The 23784-nt window shown below is 41.1% G+C and overlaps 1 protein-coding gene across 2 annotated transcripts in view; it reads right to left on the bottom strand.

The window, feature by feature from the left end:
- Window positions 1–17999: 17999 nt before the first annotated feature.
- The window catches only part of runx1t1 (RUNX1 partner transcriptional co-repressor 1), a 57436-nt gene continuing 51651 nt past the window's right edge, over window positions 18000–23784 (bottom strand). For both annotated transcript variants that reach the window (XM_061059799.1, XM_061059798.1), the window contains exon 11: window positions 18000–23338. In XM_061059799.1, coding sequence (XP_060915782.1) covers window positions 23015–23338 — 324 coding nt within the window. In that variant the 3' untranslated portion in view covers window positions 18000–23014. The remainder of the gene's footprint in view (window positions 23339–23784) is intronic.

Consider the following 23784-nt stretch of genomic DNA (forward strand, 5'->3'; position numbering starts at 1 on the left):
ATTAAGAATAAAATAATAATAAAGATTTGACATATATTTTGACTGTGTTAATCTAGGGATCATTGATATGATTGACAGTGCTGCTATGGCTGGACTGAGACTCCATAGTTGCCCCACCTTTATCTCCATCCTCCTCAGCCAGTGGCATCTGTTCCAACCTGCCACACAACAGAGAGAGAGGGAGGGAGGGAAAGAGAGAGAGAGAGAGAGAGAGAGAGAGAGAGAGAGAGAACTTAATTTCTAGCAAATTAATTTTCCATCCACGCCTCCAGAGCTTGCTAGCTCGTGCACTAGCTGCCGCGCGGCCGCCGCTGCTGCTGCATGTGTCTACTGAGTCGGAGCCTCATGCATAAGGCATCAGGTTTAATTGCAAACCCAGAAACTAATGACTTTGGACTGGTTAACAGCAGGGGAGCCATACATCTCGAGCAAACTGAATGAAAAATCAGCTCGGAGGAGAGAAAAAAAGAAGCCTAGCCCCTAATTGATGAATAATTGAAGCGGCGAGCTACAGGGCATAATTGTGACATTTTGTTTCAATCAATTTCCAAGTGGTGTGGGCGAAAGTGCACTTACAGGGGAAAGGCAGTGACAAAGAACGAGAGAGTAAGAGAGAACAAGAGAGACAGCGAGAGTTGGAAATGGACATGGTGCTATCTATCTATCTATCTATCTATCTATCTATCTATCTATCTATCTATCTTCACAGCAGCATAATGTATTTCCCGTATGGACTGTGGTTTGATTTTCAATCCATTCATTAGGGTATCACTGTACTACAATGTATATTTTCAACGGGCAGCACATCAATACTCCACAAACAGAAATCATGTCACATTCAGGATTGGATGGCTGACAGAGCATGGTGTAAGGTAATTTAAAGTATATCAACACTTCTATCTGAAGTGACTTTTACAAACTGTGTGACATATTGGATCACCTTTTTCTCTTTAGGCTAATTATGATGTGAGGAGATTGATATGTGTCTCTTCTGTGCCGATATTATGAACCACAAGTCTGCTGCCTGTTAGCTTAGCATAGAGACAGTAAATGGAGAAAACCGAATAGCTTGCTTTAAATGTTTATTAACCTACTCTAAGGTCTACTTAGGGTCTGCATTTTTCGAATGAACAAACAACTTGAACTTGGTCCAGTTGGCTTTGGGATCACGCTTTGAATTACAGTGGCTTGAATGACTGAGAGCCTTCACAGATAAGATTTGTTAAAGCGTGAACTTACAAGGTAAAAGTACTTTTTTTTTACCACCCACAGAGCCAGGCTAGCTGTCCATCCCGGGTTTTAAATCTATTTATCAACCTCGGCTAAGTGAACTGGCCATTAGCAGCAGGTTCCTATTTAACAGCTTGTTAATAGTGTCAGTCTGTTAATCAAACTCTTGGCAAGTAAGCACATCAGCCTTTCTACCAAAACGTTATTCTATTCCTTTATTGGAATCTCAATTCATCAGGATATTTATGCCCATTTCGTACAGCCATATTGCCCATTATGTCCAACTAAAGTTATTTGTAAATAGAAGCCACTTCAGTGGGAAATGGATCTCCATTACATCACGCAGACTTTACTTTTCAGACTCAGGCAATGGAAGAGAGCTGTATAATCACACTTTAACATGCCCACTTTTAGACTTAATCATCATTACTTGAATTGAACAGGCACTGTCTTGTGCTAGGGGGGATTATACAATAACATTATAAATAACTTCACTTAATCTTCACTAGATTTAAACACTCACCTCATGAGGCAGATTCAAGACGTCTTTAAGGGAGTGTATATATACATGGCTAATAAATAGGGCATGTTATTCTGCTGGCACCATGCTAATGGGTGGAAGGCCAACAGAATGTGTCTCCTTGAACACAGTTGACAGACTAGCTGAGCTGCCTCAGGACTTGTCTGTAGTCTGTTTTCAGTCTGGTGTCTGGCGTCGGGTTTTATGCATCCATTCACACACACACACACACACACACACACACACACACACACACACACACACACACACACACACACACACACACACACACATGCACTTTTCTTTAACACACTGCAGAAAAGCAAATACAATCACTCTACCTACTTTGCATTGATGACACATCATCAAGACAATTTTACCCTCACCACTTTGTTTTCATCAAAACACACAGTCGCACCCCCACATGTACGCACGCACTCTTTCCATATCACCGAGCCGTCCCTTATGATTGCTTTATTCAAAGAGCTCTGTGTGTGTGTTTTTTTTGTTTCACAGAATAATTCTTTAAACCACGCACAGCTTGATTGACGTCTATGGAAATGAGGAGGTTTCATCCTCAAAGGAGACACCATACGGATGGGAGCAGCACACTGACGAGAGGCATCTACAAAAGGCGCTTGTAAATTCCTGACATGCCTAGCATATGTTAATGAGCCATTCTCTCGCTCTGATATAATTACTACAGGGGGATATTGCCTTTGGTGAGAATATCTGTCTCGCATGGCGCGGCTACCTCATGGGGGTGAAAGAAGTAAAGAATGATAAAGTAGCGGGTGCATAAATTCTCATTTACCATGCTCGGAGGTAAAGGGAGTGATGTTGGCAAATTCACTCAGGATGATATATTGGGGGGAAGGCACCTGGGGTTCATTACATACCTCCTTTGTTAAAGCGCTTTCTGCAGGCGTGTAACGTTTGTTAGGGGGTATTTAGGCTGTCTTGTCATTTGGAGCACTTACTTAGGATGTCTTCAGAGGAGCCTATGGCTGCGAAAGCTCACATTGCATCTTGGGGCTACAAGGACAAGGGATATGTTTGCTAAAAACAGAATAAAGGAAACTGGATGAGAGCTTTTATTGTAATGGATATGTTGTAAATGTGTGTGCTTGTTGCTGAAGGTCATATGCAGCCTTGTCTTTCTCTGTTTTTTTCATGTGTTATATTCTACTTGAAGCATGATAGGATTATGGTTGTTGTTGGTTGGATATAAATCAAACAATCATTCACGTTTAGATATTTGGTCGCAACTCATACTTAAAGTTATGGAATGAAACTTTCTTTAATAGAGCAGGTCTAGGCGGTAGTCTTTGTAATATGAATTCAGCAGCCTCAATATTAATCCAGCAATGACCAAGCACCTGGCAGAAGTTGCGAGGAAAAAAAACATCCTTTTAACAGGCAGAAACCTCAAACAGAACAAGACTCGATGGAGGACAGTCATCTGTCTTGACTGAATTGGGGCCGAAATAATGGGATAGACGGAAAGTTAGAAAAACAGATATATGAACAGAGAGACAGGGAGACACAGCAATACTTCTAATAATTAAAAAAACAGACACTGCAGAGTAATGGAAATATTTTTGATACAATTAAAAAATATGACTGATATCAGCAATAAAAACTCTTAAAATAACAAATGATTATGACAATTGTTAAAGGAGCCTGTGAGGCAATAGAGCACAAGAAGCCCAGAAAATAAAAAAAGTATGCAACATGCTTCAGAGGAACATGAATGCATGAATCCACACGTTGATTGTATGAGGCTTTAAACAAGTTTGCACAACTAGTCCCAGTGACAAACACTGTTCAGCACGATTTTTCCCCACTGCGATTCTGCGTCGCAGCATATTCAGTCATTTTCAGTCATTTTCAGAGATCCGTCAGAGCTATGATTGCGGTCTTCACCCTGGAAGAATGATTTGACACCAACTCATTCTGATTTCTCCTCTTCTCTCCTCAGGGCAGCAGCAGAGGTGCTATTAAAATGAGCACCATTGATTGCTGAATTAGGGCTCTTGTGACCGAGGAGGGAGTAAAAAAAAAAAAACCCCAAAAAACAGGCATTCGATAGCAGGTGGTAGGAACGGTGTCATATCCAGGAGTGTGCACCACTCCAATCAGTAGGATCTATTGTCGTGCATCGCTGCCCGTGACAGATTTTGGTATCGAGCCACTGGCAGAGTACCAAGGTATTGTCTGGTTGATGGCTGCACAATCAATCCTGTTGTGTTTAACTTTAACTGCTCACTAGGGGGCAGTATGATTCTCTGCTATAGCTCTAGCGCAGACGAGATCCACAAATACACAGCAGCACGAGAGAAGTGCCAGATGAATCCAAGAGATAAGAGCAGCTAATAAAAACAAGAACAATGAGCTGTTATTGGAATCCAAAGTTTAATTGAAATCTTAGAATCGGATCAGAGCACGTGTGACTGTGAAATCTAGAAAGTGCAACCGCACATGAGAAAAGGTGACTGCCTACTTGCACACAGTGAAGCATATCAATAGGAGAAGAGCTGGCAGAGACACCAGACGTACAAAGACAATAACTGTGCGATCTCTTCATCAGCATTCAACAAAAAAGCATCTGTGATCTTGATAAGAAAGTGGGAAAACAACCAAGAGAAGCCCACATTTGAAGTGCACTAGACTATAAAGAAGATGCCATGATGAAGCACCAGGCTAATAACACAGCTATCTTCCTTGGCTTTTTTAAATATTATTTATGAATAACAGTTGAAACACAAGCGAGCAAACAGTCTGTCGTTTGAGGTCAAAAGCGATGCCATTACTGAGCCGAGCCGGCCCTCATTAGAGGACCTTCAGACTAACCCCTCTCTGGCAGATCTGATTTAGAAGCTCCCAACCACACAACAACAACAACAACAACAAAAAAAAACATCACCATTACGCCAAAGAACTAAGACAAAAACCCTGCCTGGACTTAAAAAAAAACCAAATGCATCTTTAATCTTGAGTATCTTTGAATGTCTTCGAAAGTTTCCCTCGGGTTTGGTGGTTGACAAGTAGACGGAGGAAGAGAGATGCAAAGTCTTTGTTTGTGACGACTTATCTATTTGTGGTACAAAACTGGAGGGAAAATGAGGCTGAATGAGACGTTGCTCTGCATCGTTTGATGTTACTTCTAATAGATCACTCAGTAGAGTGTTGTGGTGTTTTATGAGGCATGTTTTTTTGCTGTCACTCACCTATAATAATTATTTATTTTTGGATGATTATATTCTGTTGTGCCACGTATGTGATCATACATCTTACACTGCAGTTCACTTTTGAATTACACACATCCACTGACTTATGTAACAGTATTTTATACTTTCCTGTATCTATCTTTCTTGAGTCATTATTCAAAAATAATCTGGCAGATACACAGTGGTTCACCCTTCAAACTGTTTCCCCCCTTCACTCTATCATCAATATGATTGACAGCACACAATCCCAACAACCAGTTTGAGGTCATGTGATGGTCAGTGGAGCATGCCCAGCATAGCAGAGCGGCAGGCGGGTGGGACACCAGGTAGCAGCATCTGGTCTCCGGGTTTTTCTAGAACACACACTGCCGGTGGCGCTGCAGGCTCGGCTGGTCGAACATCTGTCCGCGATGTGCTGACCGGCTGGATGAGCAGACCCATAAAGAACCCACCCACCCAACCAAGCCAACCGCCCAACCTGCCAGCCAAACGAATGTCCTGCACAAGTGAGTGTCCTTCAGGAATTTGTGGGTTAATATCTCTGTTGGCCAATCTGATAACTTGCATTGTCTCTCCAAAGCAGACAAGCAGACAATAACCTCTTTAGATATCATGACAACATCAGACAACTCACAAAGTAGCTGTCAGTAGCTGACAAGCTGAAACAAGAATATCTCGTGCATTTTTCAACCTCGTACTTGTCTTTGTTGTTACACTTAGATGATATATATATATATATATATATATATACTGACAAAGACATATTTCAGACAAAGCTGAGTATATGAAAGGAAATGTAGCCCTCTAGCTAATACACTTTCTATGTCAATACACACTCCCTCTGTTAAGAACAATGCATTTTCTTAGCACAACAAAAGTCAAAAGCAGCTTTAAATGTATGTGCAGTTTTTCTGTGCATATAAAAACTAGCAGCCGCTCCAGCAGTGATGTAAGGTGGTAAATAAGCAAAGCACTTCTGTCAGCTAAATGCTTTTATCAGGAAGCAAACAAGGGACATTTGCTGATGAATAATTTTACACTGGTCATCATTTGCCTGTAACACCAAGCACATGCAGCTCACGGGAATGTCATACATTTAGAAGGTATTTAGTAATAAAACAGAGTGTTTGGACTGATAAAATGTAGAATTGATTTGGGTTTTCACTTAGGTGCTTCTCTGTTTACATGTGAATAGTTATTTATTTTATTGATTCTAATGTGGAGGCAGCTCAATGTGTGCAGCACTATCTGGGACAAATTTCCACAAACACAAGGGGATGAAAAAGCATATTTAATCGCATCGCATCACATCGCATCCTATCCTATCCTTTCGTTTCATATCCCATCGTATCATACTGGAAAACAGTAGTGATGTCTGCAAAGTCAAAAGGGTCACACCTGAGGAGGACATGAATGTATAATCAAAATGAAATGACAATTAATCCAGGGGTCGTGGGGACACAAAATAAAATAATTGTGACCTCGCGGCGATGTTAGAGAAAAGGTCAGGTGATCACTTGAAGTGAGATTTTGTGCAAAAACGTTCATGTTTTTTAATTAGCTGCTGAGAAATTTTATCAGTCAGACCAACAATACCAAAGTGAAAAAGCTGCCCTCTGCTTACGTCTCGTACTTTAAACACCACAATCTTCTTTAATGGTTCTAACTCTCAGTCCAGCTTTAAGACTGACAGACTTAAGATTCCTGGGGTTACAGCAGAGCAGGCAGCAGAAAAAGTTTAGTGTTTTCTGTGCTCAGAATGACAAAGACCTGCTGTGAATTAGGAGGCAGCCATAGTAACCTTGCCGTGATAATTGAAGAAACTTTGCAGCCACTGTCATGTCAATCACGCATTCATGCGCTGTCTCCCCGTGAAGAGGGGTAAACACACTTTTGAGATAATTAGGAGAGAGTTTCAATTTGACAAAAGATAACCGTTTGCATGCGGCTTTAATGAGAACAAAACATTCAAGTCGAAATTTGTTGATTGTGAGAGCCCCTGAGAGATGCAATTACGTTTAACATTGTAGCAAGCTGTTGCATTCTCCGATTTTTTTAATGCAAAAGTAAGTTTACCCTCTTTATGTTGCTATATTATTTAGGCTGAGTAACACCAGTAGAGGTGTGAACAACAACACGATAACAACACAACACTTCGCACAGCTCAGACCAACAGAAAAGAGCAGCAGGATGCCCGCTTGCCCTCTTCCAAATCCAGCCTCGCCGACAACAGATGGCCGTCTCTCCCACAATGCCGCACGGTCGCAGATGCCAACAGAAGAGGTGACAAACACTCTGCAGGTGTCTGTCCCTCTGCGTCCCTCTATGGTGTGTGCGCTTGCTCGGTGTGTGTTTGTGTGCGTGCAACAGGGGGACAAAGAGCATCTTTCTTGCAGGGAGAGGAGAGTGTAATTGATAGCAGAGGACAACCTGCAGGAAGGAAGTGTCATGCTATGCTAAATGGATGGCTTGGCACAGACAGGCACGAACTGTTGGAACAGATGCAGAAGAAGTGGAAATTACTCATTATGGAATCTTAGATGGGAATGTATAAAGTCTTCTAACAAATGAAAAGTGGTGCATTCATTTAAAAAGCATTTGAAAATCAATATGTTGGCGTTGATAATCCGACTTGTCTGTAATATTCTGCAGCAGTAAGAAAACCTGAAATGTATCACTACATATTTTCAATGCTGCAATGTAGGAGTGCTTTTGGCTTCATTCCGCAATCTGTTCCCTCTCCCAGTGTGCCGGCCAGGCCAGGTGTGCTGGTTGGCAGAGGCTTGCAGAGCCAGGTGAGCGAGCTGCTGGCCAGGTGCCCTCCAGAGGCCCGCTACACTGACCAGATACCAGATGGCTGCGGGGCAGCAGCAGGCAGGCATTGCACACCAGCACACACAAGAACACACAGAGTTACTCATGCAAGTTGACTTTAGCGCACATGCAAACTCTCTGTTGTGTGTCATAAAAAGGACATCGAAGCCATCCAGTGAGTTTGGAATTCAAATGCTTATTGTGTTTTTACTGTCCCTGTTTCCCAGCAGCTGAGGTGGAGCTCATGCACGACGCCGTCTCCGCCTCTGAGCTTACATGAATGCCACTCATCGAGTCGAAATCTGAACACAATCAGTATGCATTTTGAACAGTTGAAGGCCGTTTGGTGCTTCAATACACACTTTGATGTGAAGTTAAAAAAAATGTGCATTTGAGGTTTGTAGAGACATTCGCAACAAAGAAATGAAGCTTTTGTTTAAAACATGATTGAGGTTTTTCTTCCATTTTTTTTGTGCTGTAGAATAATCATTCAATGCCAAGTGAGGTTTTAAACGCTACATTTTTTTCTTCCAAAGTTATGGTTTTACATTCAAAGATTCTCTTTTTTTCTACCAGCAGATCATCATAACTTTCGAAACAGCTTTTCTGTGTTCACACAGCCGCTCACGCCTGCTATAGAGTGCCTCAGATCTCGATTTTGTTAATCTCTAAACCCTGAATCTAAGCCCAAACCTGATACGACCGATCGACTCTTTGGGTTCCGTTTGATTCAGGATGGAATTCCCTCTGGCTGGGATTAGGTCAGATATACTTTTATTCATCATCTTACACCTTAAATGGAGCACTGAATTTCCTTTTTTTGTATGAGTTGTAAATGAGTAAAAGTAGTTTTGGTAAAGAAGGTTAAATAGCAGCTTCTGTTCAGACGAGGTAAAGCAGTAGCCACACCAGGTCAAACAGGGTTATTTTAAAGCAGAGAGTTAAAACTTTAATATATTCCTTTTACTCTTCTGCTCTCGCTGGCGTTTTATCTGACAAGAGCAGTCAGCTTTTGAAGCTAATACACAGCTACACCTCAACAGGTTAATGCAGCCTTAAGAACCTGCTCAGACTCAGAACAAATTCAATCCAGGCTCTGCTCACATGCATTTATGCAGCAATGTCTACAACCTGAAATACCTTATGGCCTGTGGTAATACATACATGCAGTGTATAATATAACCCAGCCTCCACACAGAAACAATGACAGCCGTTTCTACTGCATTAACTGACGCTTCATAAATCACACTCCGGGGCCTGGCCGGGAGAAGATGGATCGGCCATCTGTAAATATTTATTCAGCATCTCTATAATTAAACAGAGCCAATGCATCATGTCAGGCATACATGTCTGATGATGCCGTCTCACACACAGCGCTGAATAATACAGTGCGGAACAGCTTGGTCAAACATTTGTTGTAGATCAAAGAGAGAGAGAGACAGTGAGACAGATACAAACGGAGGAGGGAAGAGATGAAGTGTATGAGGATAGATGAGTCCAAAATTGCCAGAATATTAAAGGATGGACTTTTAAATGCAAGATGTCATTGGACAAAGACTGATAGCAGAGCAGAAATCAACAGATGAAATGTTAAACACAAGATGTTGCATGAAGAACGGGAGAGGCAAATGTGCAACGAGGACAGATGGGTGCAAGATGTCAGAGAGAAAGAAAGTCTGATGGAGGAAACAGTTCTATGATGTCTGTCAGCAGCTTCCTGGTAAAATGTAGTCCAGCACTGATGAAAGAAAAATAATTGGTACCATGGATTCACTTACTACCCAAAAGAATGCAAAAGTTTCAATTTTATGTGTTCTTATATGATGAATTCAGGACAGCAGTATCATGCGTAGGAGTGTGTGGGAGACAGGAGGGGAAAAGTTTGACTTGGGGGGGATGTGATCAGTCTGATTAAAAAGAACTTGAAGTGCAGGCTAACAAAGTTTAGCAATTAGCACACTGGCTGAGCAGTTCAATGAGGAGCTGAGAAGAGAAACTGTGCAGTATAGACAGACAAATAAGTATCATATTCAGACGACTGTGTCTTGGGTTTGTAATAAGAGAGAGATGTCCTATAGCTACTTTTTAAAGAAAAATATAACTTATTTAACCCTTTGTGATGTCATTAAGTCTGACCAATCCCTCCTTCTAAGCTCAGCAGGTCTGCAAAGCAAACACTTTAAAATTCATATCTTCTATTAAACATTTCAGAAAAAATGTCCACAAAACAAAACATTTACTGGTTTGACCTGTTGTTGCTTTCCAGGCCAACAACTCTACCCAAAAAGTCATAAATCCAATGCTAGGTTCAGTGGCGATTCTCAAGTCTGTTGGGGCCCTGGGCAAAAAAATCACAGGGGGGCCCCTCTATCCAGATTGTTTCAGCATTATATCATAAATAAGAAGAAGATACACTTTCAAATTCAAAATTCAATTTGACACAAACATGCTCATAGGCTGAAATACACACATGCACAAACAGGATCCTATGCACTAATAGAGTGATGTCAGAGTGAGGGGGCTGCACACAGCGAGTGCTCCTGATCTGGTGGTGGTGGTAGGGAGGTTCAGTACTTTGCTCAAGGGTATCTCAGCAGTGCTCAGGAAGTGATCTGGCACCTCTCCAGCTACCAGACCAATTTCCAGATTTTAGTTCTCACCAGGACTTAAACCGACGGCCCTCTGGTTCCCAATTTAAGCTATTTATTTTTTTCATATAGAAATACTTGTGCTTGCTTGGTCCATTTAGTGACGTGAATTTAAACTCTATAGGGCTACCACAATCTCTGTTTTCCACTGTTATACTAATTTATGATTGTTTATTGCTTAATTAATTTAATGCTACATGCATGTGTCCTCTATGACCGTCTCTGTGCGGTTTGTTTATTAGTATGTGCTTTGTGTCTGCATTAAAATCCTTATGGGAGCTGCCATTTCCAATCGGAGACATTTCACGCAGGTCTAGAGAACAACGTTACAGCCTCCCCTGCTCTCCTGACAGCCAGCCCCAGACACTCTTCATCCATCTTCCTCCCCTCTCACACCAATCAAATCAGTGTGCCATGGGAGAGCGGAGAAGTCCCATGTATATTTCAACAAAAATATATTTCAGCGAATCTGCATTGCAAAACTGTACATGTGACATTTAGAATGAAAAATTGATTTCCCAAACAAACTGTTCACCAATAAATAGCTTTTAATCAAGATGATGGCTTGGTGTGCCTGTGGTGCTTCTATCATATTTTAACATTTTTATTCATACACAGAACTGGAGAAAATAAATCATTTTATATTATCCACAGGGACAACCTCATGGAGCTCCGCTATAAATATTCCATCAGCTCTTGTCACACAACTTTTGGGAACTCATTGAAATAATTTTTTCCCTCCGACAATCAGGAAAAACATAACAAGTAAAACAGCACACTGGAGAAACATTAAAACTCAGAATTTTAATGCATTTATCTTTAAAGCAGCAGGAAGCTAATAAGGCAATCTTAACAGGAGTAGGGTCCTTTATTCAATGTGTTCTAGCTAGTTTAATTATGCTACGAACAAAAATGTACCTCTACAATGTCTTTTTCTAGATAAAAGAAACCAAAACAAAGGTTCTGTGTTTGAAACAAGATTCGGAGAGATGGTGTGTCTTGTGTTCTGGTTGTTAGATTTCCAAACTTTACAAATTTGCACAAGAGGTGTTCTAATGTATTTTGTGTTTTACATCAGAAACCACAGCATTAATAACACTTAGATAAAATAAGACAAGACATAAGAAGATAAGATAAATTACGATACAATGGATAAGACAATCCTTTCTTATCTGCATTTATCATGTTTCAATCAACCCTCTTACATCCAGACCAAAATGGATGAATGATTTCTCTTCTGCATATTCTGTTTTAACTACTCATTAGTCAAAAAGAATGAAATATCCGCATTAAAGGCAGAGCCAGTGTAGCAGCATCAACCAAAAGCTGTAGCATGAAGTGCGATCCAAGATCCAACTCCCCTCATGTCCCTTTGCTTCCAGAAAGTTCCAGCAACCCCCGACACACACACAAAAACTGACACCCACAAATACTCACACACACACCCTCAGAGAGATGGATGGCATGTATTCCAATCTCTCTTCTTGGCCAGAAGCATCCAGGTGCACAACAGCTGTGGAAACCAGGGGGAGGGTGCAGGGTATAGGGAGGGGGGGACATAGGACCAGGGATGGATGGAAGTGGGGCCAGCGGGTGTAAAGGATGCTCAGGAATAAGCTATAAATTTCCACAGGAGCGCTTCGGATGCTTAGGGCGACTCCCTGTCTGTGCTGACAGCAGTGCTTCTCTGTGGTGTTTCTGTGGTGGGAGACTAGTTTCATCAGGCTGACTTGGTCATTGTAACTTTTTTTTTCTTGTGGAATAAGCACTACTCTGTGCTCCTTCTTGTTTCTTGATAAACAGGAGTTTACTCATCTGAGTGTGTAAGGAGAGATCAGTCATGAATAGGAAAGAAATGGTCACAGGGCAATTGTCCTTGGCCAAGCAAGACAGTGAACACAAAAGTGCTCCGACGGCTGCATCAGCGGTGTGTGAACGTGCATAAATGGATGAGTTAATACTGTCAGAAAACTACATAGCAGCCACTGCCATCAGTGTGTGAATGTGTTGTGGATGGGTGAATGGGACATCTTGTGTAAAAAGCTCTTTGAGCAGTCACAACTAGAAATGGGCTGTGCAAGCTCAAATCTATTTACCATTAACAAAACAAATAGAGTCCATGCTCATTTACAAGCATGCTGAGGTGCATTCAACATCATGACAGATAACATCACAGGCACTCATTTGTGTAATGCTCTAAATGTTAATGTAGCCAACAGTCAGTCACTTGAACTTTTTAAAGAACGGCCTATAAGTGCACGATTTGGCCCAAAGATTGCAGATGATGTGTAATAGATAACCTGACATGCCTCCAGAGTGAGTCATTGGCTCAGAAACACTCTTCCATTCTCTGTATATCACATTAATGGACAGGGTAATTTATTGCTGCTCGGAACGCAGACGGGCACATAAAATATGCTGAATTATATCCAGACTGAAAAGAAAGACGCCTTCAGAGTCACAGAACAGCAACTTGCATCTTTTTTTTACCATGACTTTTAAAGATTATTTTCTGAGTCTAATTCATTTGACTCTCATTATGTGGGCTACGATTAATACCTATGATTTCTCAATATAATCTTTATTAAGTCTCGTTTAGTTATTTAATTAAACTCTGTCATTAACACGTAAGATGAAAGAAACAAACAATTGTTCATGGTAGTTTATCCCTTGTGGAGTGTAACTATAAAAAAAAAAAATCATTTGTAAACGGAATATATGACGTTTGTATCATTGGATTGAATGTTGACAGGTAATTTTTGCACAATTTACTGACCTTGAATGAAACTTGTATCTCATTAACTGAAAGCCCAACAAATCCAACGGCGACAGTTATTGTAAATCTCGGCGCTAATCACTTTAAGTCGTCTGTGTTTAACTTGCAAGAACAAACATCACAGTCAAGGTTATGCTCTGATGTATGGCCCAATTTATCACTGATCAAACTAATCTGGAAGATAAAATAGGATTTCCTTACCATCCATATGTTGCAGGGTTTATATGAGGCGGCATGTGGTGTCTATAGGCGGAATCTGCGTGGAGTTTGAATGGTATGGGAAGGATCCACGGAGCAGGAAACAGTGGGGTTCAGGATGACTGATGGACTGTGATGTCCCACTGTGTGTCACGGTAAACTGTATTTGGATGCGATTTGCCTCGGTGGGTTTAGAGTGGAACAGAAAATAAAAAAGGATACTATATGTAACGTGTTAATTCATTTAAATTATTGTAAATCATCACACTCAGAGTTATGTGCACTTTCCTCACTGATACACACAAAGCACAGGAATGCATTTCCATTGAAATACCCTACCCAGCATCGTGTTCATGAGTATGTACTGTAACTCAGTGTGTCATCCATCACATGGTAAAGCTGCAGTAGGCAGCATACAGTGTGTTTGGCCTCGACTCCTCATTCAGCCCTCATTAGCCATCAATCACATCCTCTCTACTGGTTGCCTGCACGGGGTAGAGACCTCCTGACTTCATGTCCTAGCAAGATGTTCAGTCTGGCACTTAAAACACCCACACACACCCATCAGGTATCAGCTCATGGACATGTACAAGATTGGAAATATATCCTCGCCCGCCCCATGAAGCCAATGTCAAATAAGGAGGTTCAGAGAAATGCTTGCGTACTGAGAGGTTGAGAGAATGCACTGCAAGGCTGGTAGTTTTTAAACACACGGTTTGACAGACTTTAAAGCTAAAGAGTTGTTCTTGTGTGCCAAGAGGCTGAAATGTTTCTTTAGCCTGTTCTCTGCATTTTTTTAAACGTCGCCCCCCCCCCCCCCCCCAGAGCTTTTAATTGTTTGAATGAAAATGAGAAAAATGAGAATTTCAAATTGGCAAAAGGTTGTGTTGCCACCGAAAACACCCAGGACTTTTAGTTCCAAGAGCTTCTTTTGAGGTTCCTGTAGCCCACTGTCATCTGCCCTTTGACTGGGGGTCTAAAGACCTGTGAAGGTTAGGCAAATCAGACTGCTGGAAAAAAAACACCTTTTTTTATACAGGTGTACATAGGTTACAGTTTTGCTATTTGTTAAACAATGAATATTGTCACAGCTACATGCTGGTATCTCTGTTTTTAGCATGACACCTGCAATGATACTTTTTCTTGTTTAAGAAAATACACTCCAATGTTTGAAAAAAAATAATTTACTGGTCTAGACCTGCTCCTTTTGTAGAGTGTCTTCAGAAAACAATTGTCCTGAATGGTGCTATAAAAATTAAGATTGATTGATTGGTTGGTTGATTGATTGATTGATTGATTGATTGATTGATTGATTGACTGATTGATTGATTGGTGTAAAATGGTCAAATTGACAGCAGTCTCCTTTCGAGCATTGAACATTTTCAAGCATGGTATCAAGATGGTTGCTGCACTGCCAATCTTTTCATTTCCGTCAGAACTGCTAGATACAACCCCAAAGGGCCTAGAACAAGTTCTACCCTTGTAGCAGGGACCTTTATGGTGTTGAAACAAATTCTCAGGGGCTTTATTAGACTCACTGAGAATCTCCAAAGTTATAGTCCCTTGGGAAACTCTTTACCCTGGAAATGCAGCTGATAGAGTCTGTAGTCCTCACTTTCAACACTGCAAAAATGCAGCATTTTCTGTTTGGCAAGGATTTCACATCCTTATTCATAATGGATCGATGGATTGCTATCTTACTTACTTTTTGTATTAGCTTCTATAAGATGTATTGTATTGCATTCTATAGAAATAGTGCTCTGTAGAAAGAATTCAACAAAACCATTTTCGTTTTAAATCAAAGAATGCTATAAAAGCTATCTTTAGAAACAAGTTTAACTTCAACACATATGTCATCACTGTTTTCATGCTTTTTTCACCACGTCGAAGTAGCTTCTGTCCATCCATGTGAAACAATTGTGGCTGTTTTCAAAAACTGCATGCTGGATTACAGGCTGCTGCCATAGCTGAGGGTGAGTTCTGATGAGGTGGGAGGAAGGGGATGTAAAGAAAGAAGAGTTTTCTCTTCCAGCCGAACCCTCTTGGGGGGGTTTCACCATCCCCGGGGAACCGTAGGGAAGCATAGTGTATTTTTCTCACCTGCTGGGCAGTGTATGCAGGCCATTACTTGACTTTGATAGCTATGTGCTTTTGTCCTTGGCCTGTATATGCCACAGCTGACTCCACTGAGGAGTTGCTAAGATGGGATGTTCCTTACACTGCAGTCTACTTAGCGTTTGTTGTGTAATTGCAAGTTTGTATGATTTGTATTACCTGGTATCTACCACCAATGCAGCTCTGATGCACTGGGTCACAATTCTCTAAATACATGTGTTTTGTGAAATGCTTTCACTGACTCATAAATCATTTTGAACTTTGATGTTTGCAGGGGCAAATTTGATCAAATGTCACTGATATGAAGAAATCATTTCAGCCTCATCCTTTACCCTCGTTCACTCTGCCTGCGTCTCCCTTTGCTTACTCCAATCCTATATCGCTTCCTCCGGCTCTCCTCATCCATCTCTAGCTCCCATGTCTCTTTGGCTATTTTCCTTTTCCTCTTTACAGTTCCTAGTGTGTCTAAGGGATAGAGAGAGAGTGTGTGTGTGTGTGTGTGTGAGAGAGAGAGAGAGGCCTGACTCATGGGCCCTGTTCCTTAATAATGTCATTCGGTGTGAACGCTATTAGCAGATTAACCTTGGCCCAGGGCAGCCTAGCCATGTGCAGGAACTAGATAACCTTGTGTTCAGTAATTTAATATCAACACTTCCCCTCTTTTCTTACCATGCTTTTACAAAACACAAATACCCTGCTTGTCCCCTCTGGTCCTGTTTCTTGAAAAGAGAGAGAGAGAGAGAGAGAGAGAGAGAGAGAGAGAGAGGATTATAAGATAGTGACTTCTTGAAGATTCCTTTCCTCCGTTGAGAAGTGTATCGAATCTTCCCTTGTCCATGGATGTGAGAAAATACATAAACAGGCTTATAGGAAAAATTCCATCAGATTTTAGCTCAGTGAAACATCAAAGGAGCCGCCCATCTTTTTACAAAGCTCAAGATGGGTTAATATCACCCTCCCGTCCTTTCTTTTTAGTCTTTCTCCTCGCAGGCTATCTAACATTTACCAAGCATCAGGCTGATGTGAGGAGCCCCGTAGGAAATTTCCTGTCACACAGTTTGATTCTGCGAGAGTGGGTGAGAGGAAGAGAAGGAGAGTGAGAGAGATGTACCACTTAGAGGAGCAAATCCCACGCTCTATCCCCCACAAGCCGAATCAGTATCCAGCTTTAGCCGCGGTTTTGCACCTCGTCCTGCTGCTGCTCCTCTTCTTCCCCGTCGCTTGTGAGCAAAGCAGGAGCTAGAGGGTCCAGACGGCGTGGCCCTATCACTCACCGGCATTCTCTCACACCGGCATTACCACGCCTTTATCTCATCTCCCACAGCCCCGCACGGCCGGCCGCCTCTCGGTCCTCCAGGCTACTTTACTAATAACCTCTTCCTTATCAGCTGCTGTGCACCTCTGCCTGTGATCAAAGAGCCAATTAAAGGAGCAGGGAAAGGTGAAGCATTCAAATAATGGAGACAGCTGTTTTTCTCTGTTTGAGAAAAATCCATTTTGTATTGTTATCGGCTCCTGGCAGCACCCCCCCTACCCCAACCAGTGCTTAATTCAAGCCGCTGTCTGCTTCTGCCTGGCTTGATAAGAGTGAGGGTGAGAAAAGACGAGGAAAGAGAGAGAGAGGGAGATGAGAAGGAGAAGAAAAGAGACTGGTCACAATGAACTTTGTGTAGAAGAATGTGGCAGGACTATCACTGCAGTCCAACTCATCCCTGAGCTTTATCGTCTTCAAAGTGGTTAACACACAGATAAAGATGGGGGGGTTGGGGGGGGTCATAAAAAGGCAGAGCTGAGAGGCTGGCCTCTGTATCTACGGTTTTGAAAAAGGGGGCAGCGGATTCCACCTCTTTGAGGTCCCAACATATTCTTGCGCAGCTAAACCTGAGGTTAGTTAGGAGGTTAATTGTACTGGTGACGCAGCAGAACATAAATGGCTCCATCAAAAGGTTTTATTATTACAGCTCTGTTGTACGATATATCACACCCAATTTGTTTTCGCAGCTCCAATAGACTTTCTTATGGAAAACTTAAGCCCTATTCACACATGCACAAAACTCACCCCCATAGACATGAAGTGCACCCGCTGCGATCAACATGCATCTAATGAATCTGCTTCTTCTCCGTAGCATTGATATAAATACAATCATTTGCTTCACACACCTCTTCTGCATCATTCTTTTTTCACATGTACTGCCACCTGAGACCAACACCCCCCCAACCACCAACCACCCAAACCGTATGACAGGGACCTACTGTGAGGGACATGTGTGAACGAGCAAGTCAGGAAAATTGAATAGTTCCCTAAACGTCTGACGGCTAAGCTGAGAACTATTTGAAAGGTTTGTAATATTCCTCATTACATGTCAAATGAAATGAACTGAAACATGGAGAGCTCATTTAGTGTTGGATATGTTTGTGCTTGTCAATTTTGCAGCTGTATTGAAAGAACACAAGTTGAAGTCTCTGAGGCAGGTATTAACATATTTATTACACCGTTAAGAGAACAACAATACCAGAATTATACTGCAAAGTTTCACAGACTGACAGACCATAGTTTACAGCCCAAAAAAGTATTTAAAAAAAGAAAAAAAACAAAGAAAAAAAAAAATGAACAAGAAACCACAGTTCTGACATAGTAGACTGGAAAGCTCTCTAGAGGACACTGACCCTAGGCGATGGAGAGACCGCCCAGTGTCAGCCTACCACTAACCTGTGGTTTTCATGTCTCAATAAAGTATTGCACAACAACTTCAAATCATTTGAGCTCTTTTTTTTCACAATAAATTTTCTCAAGAGAACACAAAAACTGAAGCCCTCCCACCCCTGAATTTCAACTCACTCCCCAGAGGTTAATGCTACGGCCTTTGATAAGAAGGACATTTTAATAACATTTCCTGCTATTGTAAAAAAAAAACAAAAAAAAAAACAGGCATGCCTTGATTTATAGCATCATCTTTTAGATTCTACAAGCTTTGCCTCCCCCCATTTTTGAATTTACCCCGGCTGACAAGTAGACAAGCACTTCTGCATGTCTTTACAACAGAGAAGAGAAAAGGAAAATAAGGGCAGAGGGGACACAGGAGAGAGAAAAGAGCAAGAAGGAAACAACATTTCTTATCTGTGACCTTAGCGTGTGTCATCGAAGAAGGAATCGACAACACGTTTCTTTAAAATCAGCACAATTTTTAAAAATCTGTTCAAACATTTCAAACTCTTGATGTACTCTAGGAACGCTACAGGCATAACGGAAAATAACAAAAGTTTTTTTTTTTCTCATTTATTTTTAATTTATGTTTCATTTATTTATGAGGTCTGCATTGTTACCAAGTAGTGATATGGTTTTGCAGCTGTATGAGCTTCGACTTTGGGTTTTTTATTTTCCTGTTCTCTTGTGCCCATTTGGTTTAGACTAGACCAGTATCAGCGTCACGACTGATGCTCTTATCGTGTTGTAAGAGGTAGAGTGAGACTTGTTTGCCACCGAGGAATTTGTAGCAAAACACACATAGAGGAGGGAAGAAAGAAAAAAGTATAGCTTCTCAAAGAACTGTTCATCATTTCACACGGTGGCCATTTTCCTATGATGTCATGCTCAGGGTGATACGCTGATAAGCTTCTCTTAATGTTGTACTGCTGTGTAATAATTTTCCTAGTCAAATAGTGAATCTAAAATCATTTTGAATTCATTCTTGATCATTCAGCAACTTGAGTGACAATACAGAGTAAAACTCTGATGGACATTGAACCACATTACTAGTTAAGACAACCAATGTAATAACTCATTAGTAACCGTTTTAGTATTTTAGCATTCAACCTTTGCCCAGTTAATATTATCATTTGCTAGAGCTATCGGATACAGTAAGACACGCCTTCCTAGCTTATAGTGAGTTGTTAGCTAATTAACTGTAGCTAGGACTGCTAACATTAACTGTTATTTTATTAGCAATTGGCACCTAGCATGAAGCCATTTAGATTAATAAGATCATAAGAATTGAAGACATTTTCTGTTTCATCTCTTAACACTTCCAAACAGTAATCTTTGCTAGCAAGTGGATAAGCTAATGTTAGCTGTTGTCTAAGGGCCTTCAACTGCAATTTGCGCCGTCAACACTGCTGTGCTTGTCAGTGTCACTTCTCCCTCATCGACTAATCACAGTCAAGAAGGGGCTGGAGGATCAACTTTGTCAACAACAATGGCCTAAAAGGTATAAAGCTGCTGCTTAACTAGGACAGTATTCCTTTACAGTGGTTTCATATTTTCTGTTAAATTTCCTTAAATATGCGGAAATATGGCGCATACAGAGCAATTGAAAGCAGACCTTTTGGTCACTATTGATTGAAGCAGATGTGCCATGAGACAACCTTTGTAACCTAGCAACAGTAAGTGCCGCTGAGAAGCGCTCTGAAATTGAGGTAATGAGCACTGCCTGCCAAAAAATAACCGATAATGGACTAATGCCCAAATAGTATTAATAAAATGTGTTGTTTTTACTTGGCCCAATGTCTCTCAAAATGTTTACTATCCAGGTCACTTTAGAAGCAAATTCAGATTCAGATTCCCTATTTTCACAACACTTAAAACCTTAAAATCAGGATAAAGACATTATAACAGCATTCCACTACTACTCTAAGTGGGAGGCAACAGGAAAATGGCCTCAGTGTGAATAATATGTATTGAGCGGTAATATCTGTCATAGTTTTAAAAAAGCCTTTTTTAAATCCAGGTTTTGCCCTGATAATGATGAATACACATGTTGTTGTATGCTTTCAAATACACTAGTGTTAAAACAGCTTGGCTGTTTCTTCACAGCTTCTGAGGAGTCGCTAGTCGGGTGTCAGACACCTTTTTGGATTGTTTAACCCTTTAGAGTCAAAGAGCAGTTGTGTTTTTTTTTCTCAATGAGAAGGGAGAGATGAGGAAGTACAGAGGGAGCAAACAGCCCAGAACCTTAACAGGCCTCCACTTGATCCTTGAGGTCAGAATTTGTAACGCGCTTCTGTGTAGCACCAAGGTGTTTGGGGTGAAGAGCCTTTGTGTGCGTCAGGGTAAGTGCTCTCTTTCTGCAAATGAGAGGTTTGTTTGATTTTCACTGAAGGTTCACAACAAAGCTGTGACTGATTATGTTTCTGAAAGAAAATATGACATACACTGATTTAATACATATGAAGAACTGCGAATGGCAATGGTGTGAAAGCCCAGTCTGATATTTACTCCTTTAAGAACGACTAACTTAACTACTTAAAGCTGAATTGGGCATTTAATCTGACCTTTGTGTAATGAGAAAATTTACACATAAAAATATTTCAAAATTCTCTTCAAAAAGGATACAGAAGTCATCAGTGTTAATTAGTCACAATATTATTGCTCCAGTTAAAATGTAACACTTCAGTGAAATGGTCGTTATGTTTTTATCACACCTTCTTATTTCACAATAAGATGAGTGCCATTCGGTTCTGGTAAGAATCAAAAACAAATTTAAAATGACTTCTATGACATTGAAGTTGGTTTTGTTCCAGTTATTTCAAACAAACAAACAGAACTAGATAAATAACCAGAATTGAATGTGAACAAACCTCTTTTGAAATGGTTTTAAATCAGGGTTTTGGTCCTTGGTGTCAGTCTTTGGCTGTTTTTGTTGTTGTTTTTTTTTTTAATATCTCATGTGTTAATACTGTGTGTTACCTGGTGCTTTGCAGTGTTAAAGCTGTCAATTGGAGTCTACACATCTGCATTTGGAAAGTTAGTTTGTTAGAATATTTTTGTATTTTTTACCTTTTTTTTGGTTGTTGTTTTTTTTTTTGTATTTTTCTTAAAAAATAACAAATATGTAACAAACGTTCATTAATGTGCATGCACTGTCTGTAACTATTTAAAAAAATGTTATGGCTGCTTTTGTTAGCATGTAAAGAAGACAAAATAACTGGTGGGTTTGGTGGTTTTACATTTTTCCAACTTCCCCCATCCAAAATAATGTTTAAAGAGATGCTATCACTACATATAAAATGGTTGATGAATTGTGGCTCCATACTGACGGCACAAGTATGCTGAAAAAAAGCATGCTGAAATAACCTCTGTGACAGTGCAAATACATTTATGTATGTCCCTTGTACAAAACATTTAGGGTTAGCATTCCACGCAACATGCTAGTTCTCAGAAAACATCTGGGTCGGACTCAATTAGCAGCTCTGAGATATAGCTCGTGTCTTTTCTTGAGGACGAAGGGAAGTCAAACTTAAAGAACTACAGGGGATCTACTACTAACACACAGAATAGAAAAGCAGCTTGGAAAAACGGAAAAAACCTGTTTTTTTTTTGCACCAGCTAAAGAGAGACAGATAGAGAGAGACAGAGAGTTATGATGGACTTGGAGTTGTGATGGGTTAAAGTATGATGCATTGTCACAATTGTCCAACACATATACAATAAATAACCATTGGTGACACCACAGGACAGGAGTCTTAAACACCATGACATCTACAGAAAAAAGAATAAGATGTTCCATTTCGGGCTCAGAACTGCTGTTGCATTGACTTGACAGTCTTACCAATTGGATGATGACTTCACGTCATGTTGGAGAGCTTCTGCAGACCCATCAAGTATTCACGTGCGAATTGTAGTCAGTACATTCTCTACATGTGCAGTGGGCAAAGTTTTTGTATCACGTCCAAGAATTCTTCCTTTAACATCCTTCAGGGAGACAGATTTGTATTTCCCAGCCCACTGACCTGGATATTATTACAAGTGAGAGGGAAATAACATTGGTTGAACAGCTGGCTCTGTTTGCAATCTGCTGCACATCTGCCCGTTTGATAGCGGTCTGTGGGCCAGATATTCAGTCCATCGCTGTCCACTCTCCAGGCAGCAAACTCATTTATCCATCCATCCATTGGTGTGTCTTTCAACATACTTTTCTTTCCTTAAAGAGTATTGATGACTCACGTCGCTCTTCTAGCTAGATTTTTTTCCCTTGGTATGCTGTTTGGTAAATTGAGGTTGACTAGTCTCATGTCTCAGGTACAGGAAGGAGATAAGCATCAATTCAGGGATGGAAAATATAAAGACTTGAAAAAGGGGAGGTCAGATACTTGTCTGGAGTTCATGTCCACCTCTGCTCTGTCTCTTAATATTTACAGTGAAAATAAGATAAGCTACGATGACAACAACATTAACAACAACAGGCACATCAACAAACAGACGACAAGAATAGCAAGTGTAGCGATAACAGGATGTCAATATTTAAATTCATTCATTCAAAACAAAGAATATCTTTGTGTTTCTTTAAAGTCATGGCAAGTCAATATGACCTGATTATGGACCTCCTCCTCCATCTACGACTACGTTGCAAAAGAGACACAAGCATGGCCGTTAGACACGTTAGCTTAGCATCTCTGCAAGGCAATGTAGACAGTCATGCTGTTTGTGGGGTTGGGGGCAGGTTGTTAAGCCCCAGGGGCATTATCCTCCTTCCGCTGTGTGAGTCTCTTAGCGCGTCGAGCCATCCAGGGCGGAGGAGGATGGGGTGCTGGGGGTGGAGGAGCGAGGGGTAGCAGCAGGCGGGGTAGCAGCCGGACTCCCGGTCCCGCTGCTCGGGGTGCAGGCAGAAGAGCTGATGGGGGCAGGGGTTTCTGACCCAGGGACCCCTCCCTGCTGCTGGCTGGCCTGCTGCTGCTGCTGGGCCTGGAGGGTCTGACCGCAAACATGGTGGTGCTTCTCCCAGTCCTTGTGCTGGCAGAATGAGCCACAGTAACGCGCCGTGTTGCAGCCGCTGCAGGTCTCACTGGCTTTGCGGCCGCAGTTCCAGCAACTCTGACGGACAGATAGAGACGAATGTTAGCTACGACAAAATCAAACGCACGACACATGTTACGATTTCAAAACCGTTGCTTGGACTTTTTAAAATGACATTTTACACATATTCATATGCTGGTGTAAGCAAAATGCTACATCATCAAAGAACTACAGACAAAATAAACAGATAGCAGAGTCCCTCTCTGCACATTACCAGAACTAGCCTCTCCTTTTACAACACTTAAGCTTAAAACAAACCACAGACAGATCAAAAACCCATCTCTGATTACACTTAGGACCTCTAATACATATTGGAAACCACAGTGAGAGCCTGTTGGAGCGTCTGCATATCCACAGGAAACATGAGAACAAGGTTACAAACTGCGTCTGAAAGTCCTCCTCTAGGGCGCTTCCCTCTCATAAACATCACTCCTGCAATTAATGAAAGACAGGAGCCATATTTC

Source organism: Labrus mixtus, chromosome 16 (assembly GCF_963584025.1).
Source record: "Labrus mixtus chromosome 16, fLabMix1.1, whole genome shotgun sequence".
Lineage (NCBI taxonomy): Eukaryota > Metazoa > Chordata > Actinopteri > Labriformes > Labridae > Labrus > Labrus mixtus.